The 22,857-nt window shown below is 51.7% G+C and overlaps 1 protein-coding gene across 2 annotated transcripts; it reads right to left on the bottom strand.

Annotated features, from left to right (window-relative positions):
• Positions 1 to 2,757: 2,757 nt before the first annotated feature.
• On the bottom strand, positions 2,758 to 11,101 carry BATF (basic leucine zipper ATF-like transcription factor). Of its 2 annotated transcripts, none has more exons than XM_054275666.1 (4): positions 10,959 to 11,101; positions 7,701 to 8,056; positions 5,771 to 5,875; positions 2,758 to 3,359 (listed from the first exon to the last, which is right to left on the bottom strand). In XM_054275666.1, the coding sequence occupies exons 2-4, from the start codon at positions 7,764 to 7,766 to the stop codon at positions 3,153 to 3,155; spliced, it is 378 nt and encodes a 125-aa protein (XP_054131641.1). In that variant the 5' UTR covers positions 7,767 to 8,056; positions 10,959 to 11,101; the 3' UTR covers positions 2,758 to 3,152. The 2 variants fall into 2 exon arrangements, with proteins under 2 accessions (XP_054131641.1, XP_054131642.1); XM_054275667.1 differs by having other exon boundaries at positions 11,040 to 11,090.
• Between the last annotated feature and the right edge of the window lie 11,756 nt (positions 11,102 to 22,857).

Genomic DNA, 22,857 nt, shown 5'->3' with positions numbered 1-22,857 from the left:
GAAATGAAAAGCAGATGAATTAAATGAAAAGTGTGAGGAGCCTTGAGGAGGGGCCGGGAGCCCGGGAAGGAGAAGCAAGAGACAGCACCAGTACGGCAGTGAAGGAATCTCCTCACACAGCTGCAGCAAGCAGTTTGTGCAGCTCTGGAAATAGCCTTAGGAAAAGATATTTTTTTCCCTACACTGTTTAAAAGGGCAGAAAGGATATGTTGTCCCCTGCTGCTTGGCTGATAAGGGTATTCTCCCAGGATAACCATTCTTTCTAACTTAGAGACTGCCCCCCAGAGACCTCACAATTACAGAAAAAAACAGAGGTTAAAACTGGCTTGAACCATGCAGATCATGTTCTGTGATCAGGTTTTTGTGGGCAAGACTGGGGCAAAGCCAGGTCAGATTGGAAGATGTGTCTCCTAGGAGAGAGCAAACACCAGAATGGCTTGGTTTGGCCAGAATGGCTGAGCACAACACAGGTAGGAGGCCTTCCAGCTCACAGTCAGCCGTGCAGAGGGAGGACACATTGACTGATGATGCCAAGAATATTGTTTAGGTTTTGGAGAGGATGTTGTTGCAGACTCGTCTCCCGTCTCCCGGTGTCACCAGTGGCTGTTTATTTTCGTTCTGAGTTGCAGTGATATGTCTGAGACGTTACCAGTGACTGGGTCTAGCAATTCTGCGGGCATTACACAGAAACCCCACCCAGCCTGAAGGATCTAGACTTCAGCAGCTTTGCAGCAGAAATATTGGCTCTGTATCTGTGTGGGCATAGGTCACATATACCTCACAGTAGGACCTTCTCCATCTGCAGCTAATACAAAGCTTAGCATTTTATAGCCAGGAGAAAATACAAAGGTCGCAGCAAGGATGGAGATCTCTCATGTATGCAACTCTGCAAGCTTCAATGGTATTCTCTTGTATCCTCCAGTGAAGAGCCTGCAGTGCCCTCCACAGCAAACCCAACCAAGGTAGCAGTAGCTTTTTTCTCTGACTGTAAACCAGGAAGCATGGGAGCATCAGAACCCTAAGGAACAGCGAAAGTGAAAAATATGGGAGAAAATCCACCAGAAGCTCAAGGAGCAGAAGCAGAGCCTATAAAGACAAGCTCATCTAGAGCTGGAGTCAGTTGTCTCTCTCAGGCTTAAAGGGACAAATTCCAGAGAAAAGCACCTTGGGCAGAGCCTGTGTAGCCTGACTGGCTCAAAGCATCGGCTGTGCAAGGAATCAGGAGGTGTTTGTTGAACTGATGGTTAGAGTGAAGCCTATTGGTGTGAGATCTAGCAGAGAGGGGTGGTGTAAGACACAATGAAATTGTTCCTGTAGATGTATTCTGCATGTCATATATGCAGAAACCCAGTACCTGGCTGGAATAACCACCATCATTCCTTATGTCCTTCCCTGAGTGTGCTCATCCCTCACCCCAGAGCTACACAGACAGGCCAGCGCAATCACCCATTGCCTGTGCACTGCTTTTGTAGGTGGTGGCACCCAGGCCAGTGTGCTGGCACCAGGCATCTCTGACCACAGTGCCTCCCATGCTGGCACAGACACCAGAGGTAGGAAGCTCACAAACCTCTGAGCAGACCATGGCAGGAGAAAGCACAGTGCTACCTGCACCTATCCTGAGGACAGCTTGCTGAGACAAGACAGTATTTGGTTATCATCTTGCTAGTGCAAACCACAGAGAGAAAATATGCACAGCACGACACGCTACAGACTTCACTTCTTGAGGGCTCTGATGATGGGCCAAAACCTATCTGGAAATAGGCTGCTTCTCTGTGCCTGCAAGAAGGATATCTACAAACTTGGTCTATTTCCCTCATTTAAAAGCCTTCCTAAGCAGCACTACTTGTGGTACTCTATGCTGAAAAGATTGCAGCTGGTGCTCCTTGAAGATGGCAGCAGTCCTGAGCCACTGTTAGCAGCAGAACCACTGGCAGGTGGTTCAGCCTTGTGTACAGAGTGGGGCTGATAAGTGAGCTGCTGCCTGGTGTGGGCTAAGGTGCAGAGACTGCCTGTATGGACTGGCCTGTGTTTCCAACAAATCAGTCTGAGGAGTACTAATCTACTCCTCTGTGACCTTTCAGGTTTCATCCATTTCAATGCATGAGATAGGGCAGCAGCCTTTTGTGGAGCTGTAACTGATGGGCAAGGGGAAAGAATGTAGGCTGCAGCTGCATTCCTTAGCAGGGTACCTTGGAGCAAGAGTTCTGCTAGGTCCTGTGTTCTCCTGTGCACTCAGAAAAGCACCACCAGCTCCCTCCACAGCATGATGCTCCTTCCCAGCTGTGCTGCTGGCCAAACTGAAGGCTCCACCAGCCCACCATGACCTGGAAGCTGACACGGCATGGCAGTGCACCTCCACTCATGCAAGGGAGCATGTGGAGGCATAGCCACCAGCAGCAGGGAGCTGAGAGGGTCAACAGGGAAGAGACCTGTGGTACTACACGCCATGTCACACTCTTCAGCCAGGTTGAGCCTTGCAGCAAAGAGGGACCCATCCTCCCCAGGGACCTCATCACCCCTCTGCCTGCCCAGCCTATGTGCATGGACTCCCCTTCTAAAAGTGGGGCTCTGACTGCTGGCCCTGGGCTAGACTCCTGTGCATACAGGGCTGCTTTCTGGGCCCCAAGTTATCCCATCCTGCTGCCTGTGTCTTCACTGTATCACACCAGGCCTTAGACGTAACTCAAATCCTATTTTAGAAACAAAGAGTTAAGCATTTTCAATCTTTATTTTACAAAAATAAACCAGTTTTGCCCTGACACTCTGTGGCCCCCAACCTTCCCCTCCACCCCTGCTCCCTTTCCTCTTCCTGGAGGTCTGGCTGTTGTGTGCCACAGCCAGCTGCTCTTATGGAGGCTGCCAGAGCTGCACACTCCTGTGAGTCTCCCCAGACAAGGACCAGAGAAGGGGGATGGTGCCCTTTTGTGACTGCCTCTTCCTCCCAGAATCCAAGCTGGAAACTGTCCAAAGATGCCTCGTGGTGGCTCTGCCATTTCTGCACAGGGAGCAAGTCTTAGGCAAATCACTCAGAATACATACTTTAAGAAGGAAGGTCTGTCTGTCCAATTCCTTCTCCTGGATGGGAAAGCAAGCCCCACAAAGTTACTTCTTGCCATCAGTGGAGCTGGCAGGCTGCTGTCCTCCTGGCCGGCTCAGTGCTGGAAGCGTGGGGAGCTGATGTGGGGCTGGTGAAAAGAGTGTGTGGCATAAAGCACTTCTGGAGGCGGTGGAGGGGATGTCAGGATGGAGCAGAACGGTTCATGGGAGCTCAGCATCGAGGTGAAGTGCTTCATTTCCTCTGTCAGCTGCTTGATCTCCCGGCGCAGGGCAGCATTCTGTCTCTCTAAGTCTTCACTCTCCTGAGGAGACAAAACCACAGGGGCTTCCTCAGCATGGGACCCACAGGGATGAGCTAGGGTCATGAAAGTTGTGGTCCTTTGCCTCTCTGCCCCACAGAATTTCCAGAACGATATATTTCTGGTAAATTCATCACAGAGCCACGCCTGGGCAAACCCTCCTCCCCCAGCTGGCCAGGCCGGGTGTGGGTGCGATGCCGGCAGCCCCAGGCACGCTCCCCGGGCCGGCTTACGAGAAGCGCCTGTGGCTTGCTCCCGCCCAGGCTTTCTCGCTCCCGCTCATGCACCCGCACAGCTCCGGGCGCTTCCCGGGCCGCCCAGCCCCCGGGCAGAGCACGTTGAATAACCGCCGTCTCTAACCAGAAAACCACCTGCCACAGGAAACCTGTCATGGCCCTGGAAAGAAGAGACTCACTGCTTCCTGCTAGCCCCAAGGAAAGCAGCGGCCTTTGGGGAGGAAGAGGAGACGCTTGACTCAGAAGAAAAGAGAAACTAAGGCCTCAGAAGAGCTGAATTAATACTGGTATGAATGAGAATAACAACAAAGGGTTTAATAATGATGCTCAGCCTTGTCTCAACAATACTGAGAGCATCAAAGCCTTTGATACCTCTGCTTCTGCTGAAGTGCAGCCAGCTCCAGGCTGAAGCATTGCAGGCATCAACTGACCATGAAGCCAGCAGCCTGGGCAGGAGCAGAGGATTGGAAACTCAGCTGAGAGTGCTAAAGCAAGACCCAGAATGTGGAGGCTCTGGAAAGCTGCACCACCACCTTTGCAAAGCAAACTTTCTGCTTGCCCCTCTGCTGCCATGCTGATTCCAGATGGTGCCCACTCTGTGCACAGGTTGAAATGCACCCAGCAATTACAGCTGCTCCCACAGCAGGAGCTCACACAGCAAACAGCATCTCTCAGGGGAGACCATCTGGTTTGGAAATCATGACTGTTGTTGAACTCAGGAACTGATGGGAATCACCCAGGGGCCAGGAGTCCCAGCTTTCCTATGACTCATTCCCCTCAAAACACAAGCTAGAAAACCCTGGGGCAGATGGAGCTGGTGGCTCCTTTCATACCACCATAGCTGAAAAGGAGCCATGCTTTTCTGTGAAGAACCGCATCAGAGAAACAAAGTCCCTGATGCAGAAACATCCAAAGGCAAAGGGTGCTCAGGGAATGAACCCAGGAGCAACAGGAATCACTGTCCACTTGAACTGAAAAGAACCTAGCAGAAATTTACCATCCATCATCTACTTGCCTCCCTGCATTTTTCATCTGCCTGTTGGGATCTGAAATGGACTTAGCCCCACTGCCCCATCCCAATGGGAAGGCAGGGACTGTGTGCTATCAGTGGTAGCTGAGCAACAGTAATCTCATAAGCAAGTGCTCTAAGAAAAGCAGCCCAATCCTGCCTGGTGCACAGCTAGGCAGGATTTTCCTGAGAGAAGCTCAGAGCCCATACCTACCTCTAGGATTGCTGTAGAGAGAGCACTGACCCCAAGGAAAGGGTATTTTCTCACCTCTCTCTGACACAGCTGCCCAGAGCCATTGCTGCAGGCTGATGTAATGCAATCAGCCTAGAACCATGTCAGCTCGAGAAGGCTCATTAGCTACTGAGAAAAGAGTGAAATCTCTCCCTTAAACCTAGCTCCAACCATGGACTAAGGGCACTATGTAAGGAAAAAGGTTCAGAACTGGATTTTCAATAATTATTTCCAATAATGGGAACATGGAGACTGCTAAATCAAAGGATGTTTTTTTGAACATGAACTCAGCTACCACTTTTCAAAAGACAGCCAGGCCCAGCACAGGGATAAAGATGGTTTCCCCCCCTGCAAGCTGCATGTTCTTCATCCTTTCCATGAGTGGCCCAAAATACATGGGACACATTTATCAATGTGCAAAACACAGAGCATCCCAGCCCTTATACTCCAGCACTGACACCATACACCTGCCCAAACACACACAGCCAGAAGTGACCATCCCTCCTGAAAGGCAGATATCTAATCCTTCACACTGGGAAGAGCTGTTGGGGGTGCCCACATTGGTACAGAAAAGTATCTTTGTATGCTGTTGCACCTCTGCATAAGTGGTGGCATGAATCTCAAACCTGGGGAGAGCCAAGCCAGGCGAGACTATGCTATCAAAGAGCTCAGTCAGAAGAGGTTGGGAAAGGAAATCACTAATGAAAGACTGAGAGATAAAGATGGATTCAAAACTAGCTGCAAAACTGAACGTTTCAGTGGCAGTCATCCTGGGCTGCGTGCTCTCACTGCAAGCACTGACTCCTACATCCTGCCCTGGCCTCACTTCTCCTGTCCTGACTCCACTGAGCATCTCTGCTCCGAGTCCCAGGGGGAAAGCACAGGTGTCTCCCATGAGTCCTACGCAGGAGGGAGGAGAAAGGGTGGGAGTGCTCACCAAGTGCAGTGTGTCTGCTTTCTGGGTCTGCCTCAGGCGGCTCTTCTGGGCAGCAATGCGATTCTTCTCCCTCCTTTGGACTTTCCTCATGTCATCAGAAGAGTCCTAGGGAAACAAGGCATGGAAATGGCTGGGTATTCTCTCCCTTACCCTGCTCCTGCAGGGCAGTAGTTGGGAAAGGGACACAGCAGATATCATTGAAGCACAGGACACACCCTCTACACCAGTAAAAAGCTGTGGTCCAGGGGATGTGTGATGCCTTTAGTACCCCTGTTGCCAGGAGGGGCACATCTGACATCCTCGGGGATCCCAGCACAGCTGGGAAATGACCACTCTTTCTTCGCCAACACACTGGCCTGGGATATAGTTTGATGGACCAGAGTAAGGACCTCCCTCTGGAAAAAAGACAATTTGAATTCTACAGAAAACCATTTCCTTTCCTGTCTCTCTGCAGGGCAATGGCACTGCAGACATTCCAGCTCCTTGGCTATACCATTTTTCCAGATATTCAGCCTGTGTTTTCCTCTTTTCACCCCTGTTGGTGCCTGCCTTCTCCATCACCCTTCTGTCTCAGGCTTTGTTTGTTGCAGACCCTCACAACACAATATGGCCCCTGCTTTGTTTAACTAGACAGACTCAGAGCTTTTGTTTTTAACACAGATCTTATTTGCTCCACCTCTCTTATCTCTGTCCTTACTCTTTTCTGGAGTCCTCTGTTAGCAATGCCTGCAGTGCTGACTGCAACACTCCCAAGCCCCTTAGGCAGGGGAGGACAGAGCTCTCCAGGCTTCAGGTCATGAGCCTCATGCACCAGCCATTCTCTGCTGAGATCTGGTCCTTCTGCTGCCTTCTGACAGTTGAAACTGTCACACAGACTTTCATCTTCTATTTTCATATTGCACTGCCCCTCTTGTGGACTCTTTAACATTCACACCACCACTTCTCCACAAGACTACAAAACTCAGCCACAAAAGTTATCTTCCCAGCCCATTTATCTGTCCACATCCTCTCCCCCCTCCCCCAAACCCAAGATCTTTTTCTTTGAACTTAACCGTTTTATCCTTGCCTTCAATACCCTGAAAATGTCTCAGATATAGCACCTCCCATATCCTGCATCAAGTGCAGTCCCTATCCTTTAGAAAACCTTGTGCTTTATCCCTGTCTTTACTAGGATGCAAGCCAGGATGCATTCCCATCCTTGTTTGGAAGCCAAAAATCATCTGCTTTGATGAACCCCAAGATTTCTGAGCAAAGTCTCAGGCACTTGCTCTTGTTGCCAGCCATAGAGAAATGGCAAATGACAGATAAAATCAAGTTTAGCCAGAAATGACAGATAAAATAAAGCTTAGCCAGAAAAGGCAGTGAGAATACCTCAGACTCGTGTCTGTGTCTGCCAGCAAAAGACCTACCATTAAGGTATGCCATGCAACAAAACAAAATCCCTCTGTGAAGCATCACTGACAAGAAAAACTGCTGAGGCTGAACAGTAAAGAAAGCAGATCCAAAGTAGCAAGGCATTTCTGGGTCCTGAGTGCTGTCCAGAGGAGCAGGAAGCAGGCAGGTTGCCCCTGAGCTGCCCTGCTCCACAGCCAGGAGGTGCCTGCTCAGGCTCCTCACCAGAGCACCAAATCACACCAAAACTTCCTGCCTGCCTGGCATGTATCACAGGATCCACCATGCCTGGGGCTCCTGGGCCCCCAGCTGCCCCTGGTGTGGCCCCAGGGACCCAGGCCATCTCTCTCTGCCCATACCCAGCTCAGCGGCTGGAGCTCTGCCAGGGCCCCTGGCTGAGCCCTGCATTTCTCTCCCCACAGCCATTCTTAGAAAGCTCTGCCATATTGCCCTGTGCAAACACAGACAGTGGGTGCCACCCTGCTTCCTGCCCACCCTGAAGTAGCTGGGCAGAGCTGGGGAAGGGCCCCTGCTTTACCTGCTTGCTGGGAGGGGGAGACTGGCTGAAGCTGCTGGAGTCACTGCTGTCAGAGCTGTGGGGCATAGCTGCTGCTTCTGGCTCCCAGGGTCTCTTCAGCTTCCTTTGTGCTCTTGGTGTGCCTGCTCTCTGTCTTGCTTCTCTGCCTCTCTGTCCTCCTGTGTCACCTCTGATGTGGCCCTTGGCTTCCTACTCTCCCCCGTGCCAGAAGCTCTCTGTCCTCCTGCCCAGCACTCCGACACTTTCGCTGCCTCTCCTCTCACAGCCTCTGTACCTCCCTTTAGGTCTTTAGCTCTCAGCCTCCTGTGGTTTCGCAGAACCTCAGGGATGTAAGCTGAAAGTCACGTGGCCGGAAACTTTAAGGCAAAGAAGTTACAGAAGAAGAAAAATTTTTTTTAAAAAAATTAAAGAAAAAAAAAAGAAGAAGAAAAAAAAGTACATCTGGGAAAAACGAGCTTCAAAATAGCCTGAAAAACCCCCGAAAAACACCTTCAGGCAGTTGAAAAACAGCACCATGGGTTTTCTCTGAGACAAACAGCAGAGATGGAAAGGAAGAAAAGCCCCAGCTCTGGCTGTGAAACTTGGACCCTCAAAGGAGGGCTGTGCGAAGGAGGTGACACTGGGAGCCCCAGAAATTCCAGGGCTACTGTGTCCCATGCTAACCCTATGCAGGCAGAAGGCCAGTCCAGCTCCAGGCAACCCCAGTGCCCCAGCACAGCTGAGGAAATTCCCAAGCAGGCCCAATGTCCCCAGAAGCCACCCACCCGCTCCTGCCGCCCCCAGCAGCGCTGACGCGGGTCCCGGGGAGGGCACGGGCACCCTCAGCAGCTGCCACAGCGACACTGCTCGTGCAGGTGGCTCGTGTGGGCACCATGTAGCACCAGCCCCAGTTAAGAAGAAAGGCTCAGGATCATAGAACATTTGGACTGGTTTGGGTAGGACTAGTATTTTCTGTAAAGCAAAGCTATTTAGCACTTTAAAACATTCATTAGTATGTCCCCACTGGCCATAAGGGAATGGCAGCCCTGGCAGACAAAGTGCTGGAAATGTAAGAATCTATGGATCAGCCCATGCAGACAGCAGCAAGGAGAAGCTGCTTTGGATCCCCTTCTTTGTCCCCCAGGCTGTGTTCCCTGGGACTACTTCTACCCTTAGTACGACTCTCAGAAGTCTAAAGATGTGCAATCAGCCCCTAGGACAGCAGTGCTTCAGGGGTACCCTCAGAGTACCCCATGCTAGTGGCTCTAGAGGTGACAATGCAGGAGTAGGAAGTGCCAAAGCAGGGACCATTCGCTTTCTGATCTGCTCATGTCACCAGATCCAGCAGGGTGAGCCACATGCCAACAGGCTCTCCATCCATAGACAGAAGCACACGACTTCAGAGCTGCATGTGCAGCATTAAGTTCTTGCATGTGCAATAAGGAGCAGACCTAGAAACAGGCATGAACCCAGGTACAGTAACCCACTCCCATGGAAAACAGCAATTCCCAGTTCCCAACTTACTGTTTTTTGTTGTCTATGGCTCTTTTGGTTGAGTTTCTCCTGCCTCAGGCAGGAACAGCTAGCAAGTCTCAGCAGCAGGACATAGGTAAGGGCACTTGAGATGCAGTCATCATTTGGGAGAGTATTGGAAATAATTTCTATATTGCAGCACAGAAAACACACTTGCAGAGAAGCATGAGCTTGGAAGACAGTGCAGACTTGCATGGGCACTGCCAGCATTTCTTCCCATCCTTGCCACTCATGGAGCCAACAGAGGAGCAAATATGGCCAAAACCAAGAACTGCTGCAGGCTGGGTGGCTCAGGGAAATCTCCTGATTCAGCTCCAATAGCAAAACTACTCCATTTGACCCATTTCCCTTTTTAGAAACATCCTGTGCCACTGGTGTTCTACTCTTAGCCCTTTTATCTGAACATTTCATAGCACTGAGTGTATTTTTCCTCCTGGTGTGCTGTATGGATATGCTAGGATCCACCACTTTTTAACACGGCTGCAAGGGTTTACTTGGCATGACCCACACTGAGGGACCCAATTTCCTGGAAGTGCAGCCCCCCTGTAGCATGCAAGGCTCTTCTGGTGCAGCTGGCTCCAGAAATTGAGTAGCCAAAGGGATCGGTGAGGTGAGAGGTGTTGAGTTCAGGCCTCCCAAGGCACTGGCTAGCAGCACAACCCTTGAAGGATCCATTAGCTCACTGCATCACTACACTTCCTCTGAACTCTGCAACCCTGTGTGGCTCTTCCTTTCCAGGAAGCACACTGCTGGATTCCCACTCTCCCAAGGAAACCACACTCCTCTGCTGGTGAGCAGCTCTCAGAGGCTGCCTGGCCTCTCCTGCTCTGCAGGCTGCTGGAAGGAGGGAGCACCCTCCTCAGAGAAAAATATCCTTGTTCCATTATGTCACAGATTAGCTGAAGTCGTTCCTTTTGTACCTAGCAGGGCCAGCGTCTGGGAGGCAATTGGGAAGGTTGGGAAGGTGATGGGGCTGTTGGCAGGAGGTAGAGAGGGAAGCTGAGTGTCCTGGCAGGAGCTGGACAGTCAGTGCAAAACTGTCCAGAATGCGGCTATGGCAAAGGCTGTGCTTTGAGGAGGAGGAAGGTTTTTGAGTGAACCTTGAGTTGCCCAGAGCTGGGCTTTTATGAACAGCTGCTGAAGATATCTCAGGAGAGAGCAACAGCATGGGAGAGGGTCCGACACTTGGTCTTTCTGAGCAGGAATAAGAGAGCATCTCTTTCCTTGCCTTGTCCAAACACGCTCTTTTCTCTTGAACTGGCCACGATGTCAATGAATTCCTGCCACTTATGAACATCTGTAAGAGAGACAAGTGTCTCCTGGTGGGACGATGGGCAGAACCTTCACAATTCTTCTCTGGGCTGGTCTGGACCCATGTTTTCTCCTCATAGGCAGAGAGAGCCCCCTTCCATTTCTCTGGTCAAAGATGTGATTCTCCCAAACCAGAGCAACAGAAACCACCACTATGGCTCCACCAGCATCTGCTCACAGCTTTGTGGGAACTGACCTGGGCACCTGCTGCAGGCACAGCATGGGGAGCTGATTTCCTGCTGCCTCTGCCCAGGCTCCCCCCCTCTATGAGGGAGAGCTTCAGGAGCCAGTCTCCTAATCTCTGTGCATGACTTAGGTGTCTAAATTTACACTGTGAACAACATTCCCTGACTTCCTCTCTGGAATCATTTCTTTTTCTTTGATCTTAATCAGAGGAGCTGTGAAATCACTGTCAGTGGCACTGGGAAAACTCACCAATGTTAGGCTACTGCCATACCAGCAGCTTGATGGAGAAAGGATGGTTCCAGAGGCTTTTAGGGGAAGGACAGGACCAACCTTGTACTTGTGCCTTGTAAATTACAGCAGGAAATGCTGAAGGAAGTCTCGTTCTCCCAGGACAGAGTGGCTGCAGGGACTCAGGGCCTGGGCTCAGCATGATCTGCAGAGAAATGGTTTGAAAGCAGCAAGATGCAGGTCAGCAAGAACAAATGCAAATGTAAAGTGAAGTGAGCTATAGGTAGAAGATCTGGGGAATAACCCATGGGGCAGCAGAATAGGAGGCAAAAATCCAGGGGTTGCAGAGCACTGAAAACTGAAGCTTTGCTAGCAGCAAAGGGGTCAGGTATTCACTTGGGGTTCTGGGCAGGGAGGAGGAGATGATTGCCTCGTGCTGCCTGTGCAGGACCCTTTCAGAGTCCCAGGCCAAGGAGTGGAGTAGTCTGGAAGAAAATACAAAGGATAAATACAGAAAAATATTGCTCTAAGAGAAAGGAGTGAAGAAATTGTGCCCATTTAGCCTAGAAAAGAGAAGTCCTGGGGGTGGGAAGTGGGTGGTGAGGAAGGAACAGTCTTTCATATGTTGTAATGGAAAGGGTGGCCAGCTGGTTTCTGTGCAGCCAAAGCAGCGTAAGAACCAACAGGCTCCAACTGCAGCAGGAAAGGTGGAGGTCTGATATTCGAAGCAAGATGAGGTTACAAAGACCTTGGGATGGGCAATTCAGGAAAGTTATTCAAGCCCCTTTAAATGAAGTGGCTGGGAAGAAACCTCTCTCAAAAGAAATCCAAGTTGAATCCTGCCTCTGTGGGATGGATTATATTATGAATTATGTTCCTAGGGTTTAAATAAGGAAAAAGGAAAACAAAAAGGGGGGGAGGGTAGAAAAAAAGTGCGCTACTAGGATGGGTTCCTCAGAACCAAGAGAGCACATGGGGTATTTTACAACCAGCTTTGCTTCAAAGCCTCTCTCCCTATGTCCCACCTGTGCAACCAGCTTCCTCAGCACAGGTGAATGATGGAGTTTACTTGTAAGCCTGCTGCTCCAGAGCTCTTGCCTGCAGCAGGCTTATGACAGCAACATTCGAAACAGCATCTCAGCCTCACTCATCTCGTTTGCAAGGCCATTCAGTGCAGAGTGCTATTTAAAAATCCAGCCTAGAGCGGTTACCAACTTCAGCCTCCTGTAAACCACCGATGTTGTTTCTGCTTCAAATGTAGCATTTTATGCAAATAATTTCTTACAATATTTGGACAATTGCAATGACTTGTTTATAATTCCTCATGAGTTTGAAGACTTTTGCAAAAGTCAGTGCTGAGAATGGCTGTGTTAAACAAAGTCCCTGATTTCTACCAGATGCTTCTGCCATGTCCAACTCTGCCAGCACCTGTTCTCCTGTCTGCAACGTGTTCAGCTTCCCCAGTCTCTGTCACCAGGGCTATTTCATCTTGACTGAGTGTGAGAGTGAGGTTGTGCCAGGAGAGCTGAAGCACAGTCGCACCAAATTCATCCCATTTGGCACAGAGCAAACACCAACACTTTCAGTCCTTACTGGGTGCAACCAGCCAAAGTAGAGGAAAACAGGTACTTTACACCCAGAATGTCTGATAAATGACAAGGGCTGTAAGTCAAGCACTCAAAAGCATGGAAATCCCACAATTAAATCCCTCAAGCACACTGCATTTATGCCCTCATGCTGTGTAACATGCTCTGTAGCTGTATGATCCGCTAGGGTTTGTCCCCTGGGATGGCCATGTTACCTTCATCTCATCCTGCAGTCAGCATGCTCCAACATCCTGCTTTTCCATTTCTTCACGGACTCCTTCTAATGCTCGGCACTTCAGCACTGAGTGACTGCTTCAGGGTTATTAATGAAGCTGTTTTCTCAGGCACCTTTTCAGGTCCAGAGGTGAGGATGAAGAAATGGAGTTATACCTATTTAACAGGTGCAAAATAAGAGACAAAGGAGATTTAGGTCATAAGTACTCATTCATTTTGGATACACATTTTGAACCAACTAGGATCTAAATTTTTTGATGGTTTTGGCACTCTACAGCACTTAGTTTAGTCAAACCCCAGATCCTGATGTCTGTGACTGCATCTGCAGTCTTTAGCACTTCTGTAAAGCAGCTTGGGAAATGAGGAAGACGCGGCTGCTCCTGCGAAAGCTCTTGCTCATGTGGCTCACCAACTCACAGAGTAACTTCAAGACAGGGGTAGACACAGACCAAGCCCTCCAGGGAGGCATCAGCTGTCTACCCAGGAGAACCACCTTTCTTTCTGCAGTCTCTTGCTTCTCCAGCTTGATAGGAGTTCCCCAACCCTGCTAAGAAAGGAGGCAGCCTAGCTGTCCAGCTTATTGCTCCCTCCAGCCAAGGTCCAGCCTGGGTGCTGAAGAAGTGGCAATCCAGGGCAAAATGCAGGAAGTGATCATATGCACAAGACAGCTGAAGGTAGGCTGCCCAGGCAAACCCCATTTCTGGCAATTTCTAGGTCTTTGGTATTTGGCTTTGCCATTTTTATGTGGGGTTTTTTGAATGCCATTACTAATGCTTTTATTTTTTGTCCATATTTTAAAAGAAAGAAACTGTCGAAAGAAAATGCCAAATGTGCTAGCTTTCCAGATATGGACACCAAGCTCCAGGTGGATGCGTCCATCTTACCCCACTGGAGAGGAAGAGCAAGCTTAACTAGAGCTGAGGGATTGACAGGAGGCTGGCAGGGTCAGACTTCCTGCACATCGGGGAGTTTCAGTCTCAAGACATCAATTGTTAGAGTTCACCCCAGGCTATTTTGAAAGGATTAACCACATTCTCCCTCTCCTGTCCTGTACAGATCAACTGGTTGTGTATTTAGTTGAGCAACCTCTAATCTGTTTCTGGCAAGGACTTAGCTGCTCATAAGCAAGTACTCAGATGTACACTTACAAGAGTCTCCAGGTCAGCAGATCTCAAACCCTGGTAGAGCATATCCATTCAAGGCCAAACTTCCTCTCACTTCTGTCTTCACAGGCCTTGCCTACCTTCTGGGATCAGTCAGAAATGAGCCAGATCACCCAGCTGCGCCTGGGACACTGAAAGGGTTCAGCTGCCAGACACCCCCAGTCAGCCAGGGTTTCTGTGCTTCCGCTGAGCCCTCCAGGTGAGCTATCCATGGACGTGCTGTGTGCGGGGCGCAGATGGTGTCTGACGGTTTGACTCATCTCGCTGGCAGTCTCGTTCACTGATGATGGGGAAGGCCCAAAGAGGAAGGGCAGTGACCCGTTTAACCAGAGGGGCTGATCCACCCAGGGGTAAACTTACTGGTGATGGCAAGGGGCCCTGGCCCCGGCTTCCTTTGTGCTTCCCAGTGTGTGCATTTCCAGGCGATACACGAGCAGGAGAGGCACATGTGGCTGTGTGGACTCAACCTTGGGACTCTGCTGCTGCTGCAGTGAATCCAGCTGCAGCAACCAAGCAGCAAATATTGTGCTCCCAGGGGATGAACAATGCCTGGTGGAGGATTTGATGTTCACAGGGCTTTGGTTGGAGTCATGATCCATGGCATGGGGTGGATGGTGTTTCTTAAATTAATATATGACTCTTGAGTGTATTACATTGCTGCTTCATGACTCCATTCAGAGGAAAAGGTCCTTCAACAGCACCCATCACCACAAAATATGTTCAAGACTCCCAAGAATTGAGTACAGCTTATTTAGGGCATGTTCTTGCAGACAGACTCTGAGACACCCACCTCAGCAGGAGATGGCTGTGAACAACACTCATGCTAGTACTGTACTTTCACCCCACTGGGACCTGCTTCACTTTTGGATTATGGGGGTGTGTACACCAGTTTTCCCTTCTCTCCACCCCATTTGGTAAGAACAAGAGCTTCCCAAATCCTTCAGCTCATGCAGCATGACTGGAGGAGGTGTGCAGCTGTGCTGATGGGCTCACATGCAGCGAGCCTGTGCCCAGGCACGTGTGGTGCTTGTACAAGCGGTGCTGGAGCCCAGCACATCATCAGAGGCAGCGTGGGGCAGAGTGGCTTTGCAGGAGGGGACAGGGGAGCTGTGCAGAAGGCACACTTGGTGCCTGTGCAAGCAGCACTGAATGGCAGAACCACGCTGGCAGAGTTACCAAAATACACAAATGAGTATAAGCCCCATGGGCCTGGACAGAGTCCTGGCACATGCTGTCACACCCTGGCACACACAGCTCCTGCCTGCTGCCAACTCTCTGGGAGACAACCCAGAGTCCCAGAGCAGGTTGCTGAGGGAGGCAGTGGCAGGGCTGAGCCCCTGACCCAAACCTGGTCCATCCCCCAGAGCCCCCAGCCAGGGCTCTTCAATGCCTGTTTGAGAAAAACACAAGGAAGGAGGCCCACGGTCAAACACCCAAACACCAAGGGAGGACTTGCTTAGTGCTGGCTGTTTCACAGGGCTTGTAAAGTCCCACAGGTTTCCTCTGGGGGCTTGGAGCAGCAGATGGAGGGAGGGAGGGAGAGGGAGCAGTTTCAGATGATCACCAATCCTGTGCTTTCCACCTTTGCATTTTGGTTCCCTGGCAAGAGAGAGGTGTTCTGTAATCAGCCTCCTGGGACATGGCTACTTTTCCTACAGCTTTGTACGTGGCTGCCAACACCAGTGCCCAGACACAGGTAACCTGCAGCCTCCCATGGCACCTCATCCCTCATGGTGCTTTGGAGGTGGGACAAGGGAGATGTGCTACACTTTAAGCCATGCCAGCAGTGATGATGCAAGGCCCTGATTTGAAGACTTGGTCCTCCTAGTGTCACAAATAATGCCAAAATTGGTTTCAAAGAAGGGACAGGAAAATAGAAACTCCTTGCCACCATTCTTTACCTGAACCCCAAAGTAGATGTCCAAGAATCATGCCATCTTTTATCTTATTTACGCCAAAGTTTTTTACTTCAGTTTTGGGTATCCTTGTTTTTCATCTCAATACCTGATCCTTTGTGAGCCATCTGAAAATGTTGGCCAGCAGGGCATCTTGTCCACCTGCACAAACCAGTTTGCTGGCTCTGTGAGAAGTGTGTCAGTTTACCAGTGTGAAATGAGTTGTCTTTCCATCTCTTTGAACATCTTGTGAGGGGGTGAGCAGAGGAACAGACTTATCTCTAAGCCAGGAATTGCTCTGCACATCTCTATCACGCGGCATTTCACTAGTTTCCACGCTAAACTAGAGGGACTTTTAGTCCCTGCATAGAGAAATTTTCCTGCAGCCCTCATTTAGGTCAGCACTCATCTTTGGATGTCTACTGATTTCATAGAAAGGAAGACAGAAGCAAACACAGTAGCCCAGGGAAGCTTCCTCCCATCTACCATGGCATTACAGTTACAAAGGATGGATGTACTCTTCTTCATCCTATTCCTCATGCAGCCTTCCTCCTTTCCCCACTGCTGCCCAGTGAGAGGGACCCACCAGGTAGCTCTATCTTGAATTTGGAGCACAGCCTTGAACCCTTTGACACTCACATGCAAACCACCCAGGTACCAGCTGGCACTTAGGCACACTCCAGAGCATGGCTGGGAGAAGTGCAGAGCTGGTGCTACCCCAGCATGCAAACTCAGCTGCCAGGCAGTGTGGGACCTTGCAGCCACAGCAGATGGTTGCTGCCAGATGAAGAAATGTGCTGCTCCAAAGCCCTGCCTGAATGAGGCTCCATGTCACACAGGCTACACTGGCTGCTTGCATTGCTCCTAAAACTTGTGCATGTGATCCAGCAACCTGCAGGTTTTCAACAGACAATGGAACAGGTGCCTACATCCACTTTGCAGACATGGAGAACACGTTGCACCTGCAGCTGAGGGGTTTGTTTGGACCAGTGAGTCTGGCTTTGCCAGCCTGTTACACTGCCTGCATGGGGTGCCATCGTGCTGCCCGGTCATACAGCAGTGCCAGCATGCACCAGCACCTGACTACCTCAGCCACTCATCCATTACCTGCTATCTGGAGCTTGAGAGTGAAACAGGTCACTGCCTCTAAGGAAGGTCTGCACAGAAGAAAAGGGATGCCTCACTTGGCAAACACCTGCAAAATGCAGCAGTGCCTCTGCTTGGCACCCACGGAGTTTGCCTCTGTCACAGAAGTCAGGAGCCCACGTACTGAGAGGCACTTGCCAATACCCACACATGAGCTCTAGTGCAAACCCCCTCTTGCTGCTTGTCTGGTCACTGAGTGTCCAGCACCACCTTGCACAGATGAGCTGTCAGTGGCCATTTCATCCTCAGCCAGAAACTACATGCTAGCCTGCTGGTGTCACCATTGGATCTGGGAGCCCACAGGCTGCAGCATAGCCTTGCTGCCCAGTTCTTTCTGACAACCCCATGACATTTCAGCACAAGCAGGTATCCAGCAAATCCAACCAGCCCAGATGATGCTGGTGGAATTGGGGCCATGGCAAAGCAGAGGCAGGAACTGCAGTGTCAGGAGTCAGGACTTCCCCTGACAGTGTCACACATGACAACTCAGCAAGTTCATTCTGCAGAAACTAGATAACATCAGCACAAGGTGGTAGTTACTGGCAAACGATCCTGTTCCTGAAGCTTCATCTGAGACGTGGCAGGCTGCTGTGAAACCCTTTTGTCAAGCAGACCCAAACTGCTTCTGCTGAAAACCATGTGGGCTTCTGGAAGTAGCTTCATGCTGGTATTTCCTAGGAGCTCCAGGGCACAAAGATGGGGGCCAGGGCTGGAAAAGTCCATCACCTTGCTAACACAGGGCCTTTTTGTCTAGCAGAGTCCCTTGAACTGCACAGGGATGCAGAGCTGCCAGTCTCACCCACAGTGACCCACCTCCTGCCTTGAGCAGCAAAAGCTTTTCCTTCTCCTCAGGGCCCAACCTTTCTCCAATCCCCATGGCACCCCACTTACTTACACTCTGCACAACCACAGCAGGACACAGGACTGGAGAGGGGAAAGTCCTTGCTTCCTTCCTTCTTGGAAGTGACTGAAGTTCAATAAACTCCTTGGCAGATGTTCTTAACCAGCATTAAAGCCATCCTAGTACAACTGGGCTCACTCCCTGCCCCGTGGGTAGGCTTTGCTCACAAACAAATTTTCAGCCCAGGCAGTCATACCACTGCCTGCTCTACCAAATATGTCCCTGGGCTGAAGTCTACTTGAGTTGGTTACTCCACTTAAACCAAATCAAAGACAATGCACTTTAACTCCACAGCAAGGCATCTGGAGCAGGGTTTTTCACCACCAAATTAGCCCATCACTTTAGCTAATTGGGAATAACTTCTTGCTGACCCTGACAGATAAAACCAAAGGCTCAACATCATTAAACTCTCTCGTCCCACAAGCGCACACTGCATCTTCAGCCTAAACTCAGCCCTAGGTGATGCATGGGCTGCAAAGCCTGGTTGTGGCCTTTGTGAGTTGCTCTGTGTCTCCCTGCCAGCCTCAGCACCAGCTCCTTCACCAGGTTCTCCCCAAGTGGTGAGAGCTGAAATAGCTGTGCTGGGCAGGAGACCCAGCCGCATGCAGACAGAGCCACTGAGGCTGTCACGGGTGCTGAGGCCTGGGGAAGCATCACAGGCACTGGCTGTGCCTGGAATTACAGCTCTGTTGCAGTGGAGGAGTCAGCCTGAGCTGACAGGTGCTCCCAAGGATTCAGATGCAGAGAAAAGGCAAACTCCAACCATTATGTCATGAGTGCCGGCCCTTCCTGGTGTCCCTGACCGGCAAGACCTTCTGGCTGCAGGGAAGGATCTTTTTCTCATATGGAAAGTGATGGTGACAGAGCTGCTGACAGCAAGCTCCCTGCCCGTGGGGCTGGCTACACCTCTGACAGCAGCTGCCCTGCCTGCCTCCACCACCCAGCTGGGAGATGACCCTGGCCACCCCACCAGCTGCACGGTGTGGGAAGACTCATGCCCCTAACCAGGGACAAGTGACCCCCCCAGCTCTGCCCACAGAGCAGTTTCCTGAGCCAGCAGGAGCACGATGCCTCCATGTGAGCACGGGATGCACATGGACCCATTCCCTTCACTTGTGCCCACCTCCCACCCTCTTGCCCTCCCCCACTTCAACTGCCAGCAACCAGTGATCACAAATAAGCAAAAAGTGTGCACAGCCCTGGGGAGCCAGGTGATGCTTCCAGGCTCAGGGAAGCAGCAGTTGGTTTTTCTCATTTCTCTGGGAGCATCCTGGCAGCACAGTTCTCCCCAGCTCCAGTCCTGCACCCAGCCATGGGCCGTGCTGGTGCCAGGAGCGCTCAGCAGAGTGTGGCACCCACGGCAATCAAAGCAGTTTCCACGACTCTTGGTAAATATCAAGGCTGGGGATTTCTGGGGCTTGTTTTCCAGCAAGTTGAGTAGAAGAACCAATAAGGACAAAGACAAATGAATACCTGTTGCCCTTGGCTCAAAATGAAACAAGAGAGACAGGTCACTGGCAAAGGTTAGTTAATACCACTTACCACAGAGCTAGGGAGTTGCCCTCAGCCGCTGACAAGAAGGGCAGAGGAGGCATTTTTCATAGACAATGTGAAAACAATACTATGAAAATGCAAAGTAATGACCCCCAAGCATCCTCTGCTGGAAGCCAAGGGAGGGAGGGGCTGGATGCCCCATCCCCAGCACTGCACATGTACCTTGCCTACAAGGGGATGGGGGCAGTGGGTCAGGAGAGGATGAGGAGGAAAGGAAGAGGGGCATAATGAAGCTTTGGGAGCATGATCGCTTGCTCAACCTCTTCAGGGTGAGCCGATTGCAGGAGAGAGGGGAGAGGAGCTGGCAAGACACTTCTGGGGAAACAGAGTTCTCACTGCCCATGGGTCCTGACCCTTGTGAGGGGTCCAGCAAGAAGAAGATAGTCAGGCATGCAGTGTAGAGCACTCACACCAAACTACTGTAGCTGGACTCCCAGCCAGAGTCCCCCACTGGTTCAGGCCTGGTAATTTTGGGCAAAGTGGTACCTACCTTTCCTTACGAGTGAAGAGGAAATGGTGGCTTTGCAGAGGGAACTGGGGTAATATGTGAAGGGCACCAGAGAGCTGTTACAAGCATCTAAACAATGGAAAAGTAATGCAGCTCACCTACCTGGGATTCAGGAAAAATATGGTATCACACCACTCTGGGGAGAGCTCTGGCCTGAACTACTAGTGGGTCTGAGAAGGAGCACAAGAGGTATGACCTGAATGGGGATCTCATAAAATAGAAGATGGGCACATTCCTGGAGGAGGTTTACTGGCACCCTGGAAATTCCTGCTGGTGGTTCTGGTTGTTAAGCTACCTCAGGTATCTCAGAAGCAGAGAGGCCTGCAGGTGAAATCGCCAGGAAGCACCAATGTTGCCAGGTGGGCTCACATGTTTAACAAGAACCATCTGATGGAACCCTGGGTTCCATCACCCATGAACCACAGAATGATGGTTCCATGAACCCAGAATGACAGAAAGGTTTGAATTGAGCGGGATCTTTAAAGGTCATCTAGTTCCAACCCCCTGCCATGTGCAGGGACTCCTTCCTCTAGACCAGGTTGCTCAGAGCTCGGTCCAATAGGAGTTCCAGTGATGGGGCATTCATCACTTCCCTGGACAACCTGTTCCAGTGCCTCACTCCCCTCATTTTAAAATGTTCTTATATACAATCTAAATCCTCTTTCAGTTTAAAACTTTCTCCTTGTCCTAACACCACAAGCCCTGGTAAAATGTCCCTCTCCAGCTTACCCAGAGACTTTTAGGTACTGGAAAGGTGCTCTGAGGTGCCCCCTCCTCCCGGCTGAACAGCCCCAGCTCTCTCTTTTCTCGCAGCAGAGACGGTCCCACCACTGCCCGTTGCTGCGGACGGATGATGCTGCAGGGCCGCGACCGGGCGGGAGCGGAGCCGGCACCGTCCGGCCGCACAGCCCAGCCCGGCCCGGCCCCGCACAGCCCCGCACAGCCCAGCCCGGCCCAGCCCCGCACAGCCCAGCCCGGCCCGGCCCCGCACAGCCCCGCACAGCCCAACCCAGCCCAGCCCAGCCCAGCCCAGCCCGGCCCCGCACAGCCCAGCCCGGCCCAGCCCCGCACAGCCCAGCCCGGCCCAGCCCCGCACAGCCCAGCCCAGCCCAGCCCGACCCAGCCCGCACAGCCCCGCACAGCCCGGCCCGGCCCAGCCCCGCACAGCCCGGCCCAGCCCAGCACAGCCCGGCCCAGCCCGGCCCGGCCCAGCCCAGCTCCACACAGCCCGGCCCGGCCCCGGCGCTCCCGCGGCCGCGCGGCGCCTCCTGCCGGCAGGGAGAGGGAGCGGCCGCCCCTGCCCGGTGCCCGGTGCCCGGTGCCCGGTGCCCGCGCGCTGCCGCCTCCCCGCCGGCGGGCTCTGCTCGCCTGTCTGCAGCCGCCTCGTGTGCGGTTTGGGCGGGCACGGGAGAGCCTCGGGCTGGAGCTGTGCGCCAGCAGCCACGGCCGTCCTCAGGGCTCTCTGCGTTTCAGAGCCAACTGCGGCTCTCCAGCCAGCTCCAGCTACCCGCGGGAGGGATCCGTGTGCGCGCCCCGCAGAACGAGGGATGCAGCCCCACGGCTGGCCGGACCCAGGACGTGCGGCTGGCAACAGCCCCACAGCTCCCAGGCTACCGGCTGCAGCAGCACCGGCACCAAGCCCCGTCCTAGAAGTACAAGATCCCTTCAGCTCCGCTCCAGTAGCGGTCCACAGTGCACGTGAGACAGGGTGGGCTGGGGTGGGATGGCCAGGAGGCGGCTTCCTGGCCTTTGAAAAGTGTCAGTTGACTTTTCCAAGCAAATCCACACGACCAGTCCGTGCATGAAGCGGATCCAAGTGCAAGGACACTGCCACAGGTAGAACCATTGCATTTTAGGCTGGGAGCGTGTTCTGGCACGTGGCAACACAGGCTGTGCCTGGCATGTGCCCTCTGCTCCTGCCCGTGCCCAGGAGATGCCACCGCAATGCACAAGCCTGTCCAGTGGACCATCTGTCCCATAGCAAAATTTTTAATTCTGAGAAGGTGGGAGCTGGGTTTTGAGAGGACAGATGCTACCAGAGAAAAGACCATCAAATAGCCTGTCTCCTACAGGAACCAGGGGGGGTTTGCAGTATGCAGAGATGGAACTTTGCACTGCACAGAGATTGAACCTTTTCCGTTCAATAGTCACAGGCTGTGGCACAAACGGGAAGAGGCCCAAACCGTCTGCTTTAACTTTGTTGTTTTACAGCCCAAACAAGTTACCTGAAAAATAAATGCCCTAAACTTTGAGTGTCAAACGCCTTGGTACTGACTGCAATAGAGCATAAGGTTGTTTGGGTGGCAGAATCAGGGAGTGGACTGGGTTAGGAAGGACCTTAAAGATAATCTCATTCCAACCCCGGGCCTTGCTAGGATTCAGTTCCCGCCCAAGCCTTGGCTGGAATAGCTGAGCATTAAACTGATGTAGATACATCACTCTTCTGCTGCTACCTTTGCTAGCTGCTTCTAGCATGCTGGGTTTCAAAGGGCACCTTTTATTTCTCTTCCAAGCCAGCTGTTTCCATAGAAGAAATTTTTACTGCAATGTGGCTATTCATCAGAGAAAGGCCATCACCTGCACCCACAGCACTGCCAGTGGAGTGGAGATGAGCACACAGGCTATCCAGGTGAGCAAAAAGTACAAGATGCCTGTGGACAAGATGCCTGGATCATCTGGTACCCCCAAGGAGCTCCCACTGACCACCAAAGAGGGAAATTATTACCATGTACACTTTGCAGAGGGAAATAAAGAGAAAAGACAAGGAGGCCCATCTTTTCAGCAGAGCTTAATGAAAGGCAGAGGTATCACATTTTTCAAAGAATGAAGATTGGCTCCTGACAGCAGCTGAGGAATGGGTCAGATCTTTGCCATGAACTCCGCAGTCTGGGCAGAAGGAAGCACAAAGGCACATAAAGGGAACACCAGCACAA

The sequence above is a fragment of the Melozone crissalis genome, unplaced genomic scaffold, assembly GCF_028551555.1.
Source record: "Melozone crissalis strain CALT ecotype California unplaced genomic scaffold, PUWL_Pcris_2 ptg000018l_1, whole genome shotgun sequence".
NCBI classification, from domain to species: domain Eukaryota; kingdom Metazoa; phylum Chordata; class Aves; order Passeriformes; family Passerellidae; genus Melozone; species Melozone crissalis.
The sequence above is the reverse complement of the archived record's forward strand: the minus strand, read 5'-3'. Positions and strand labels throughout refer to the sequence as shown.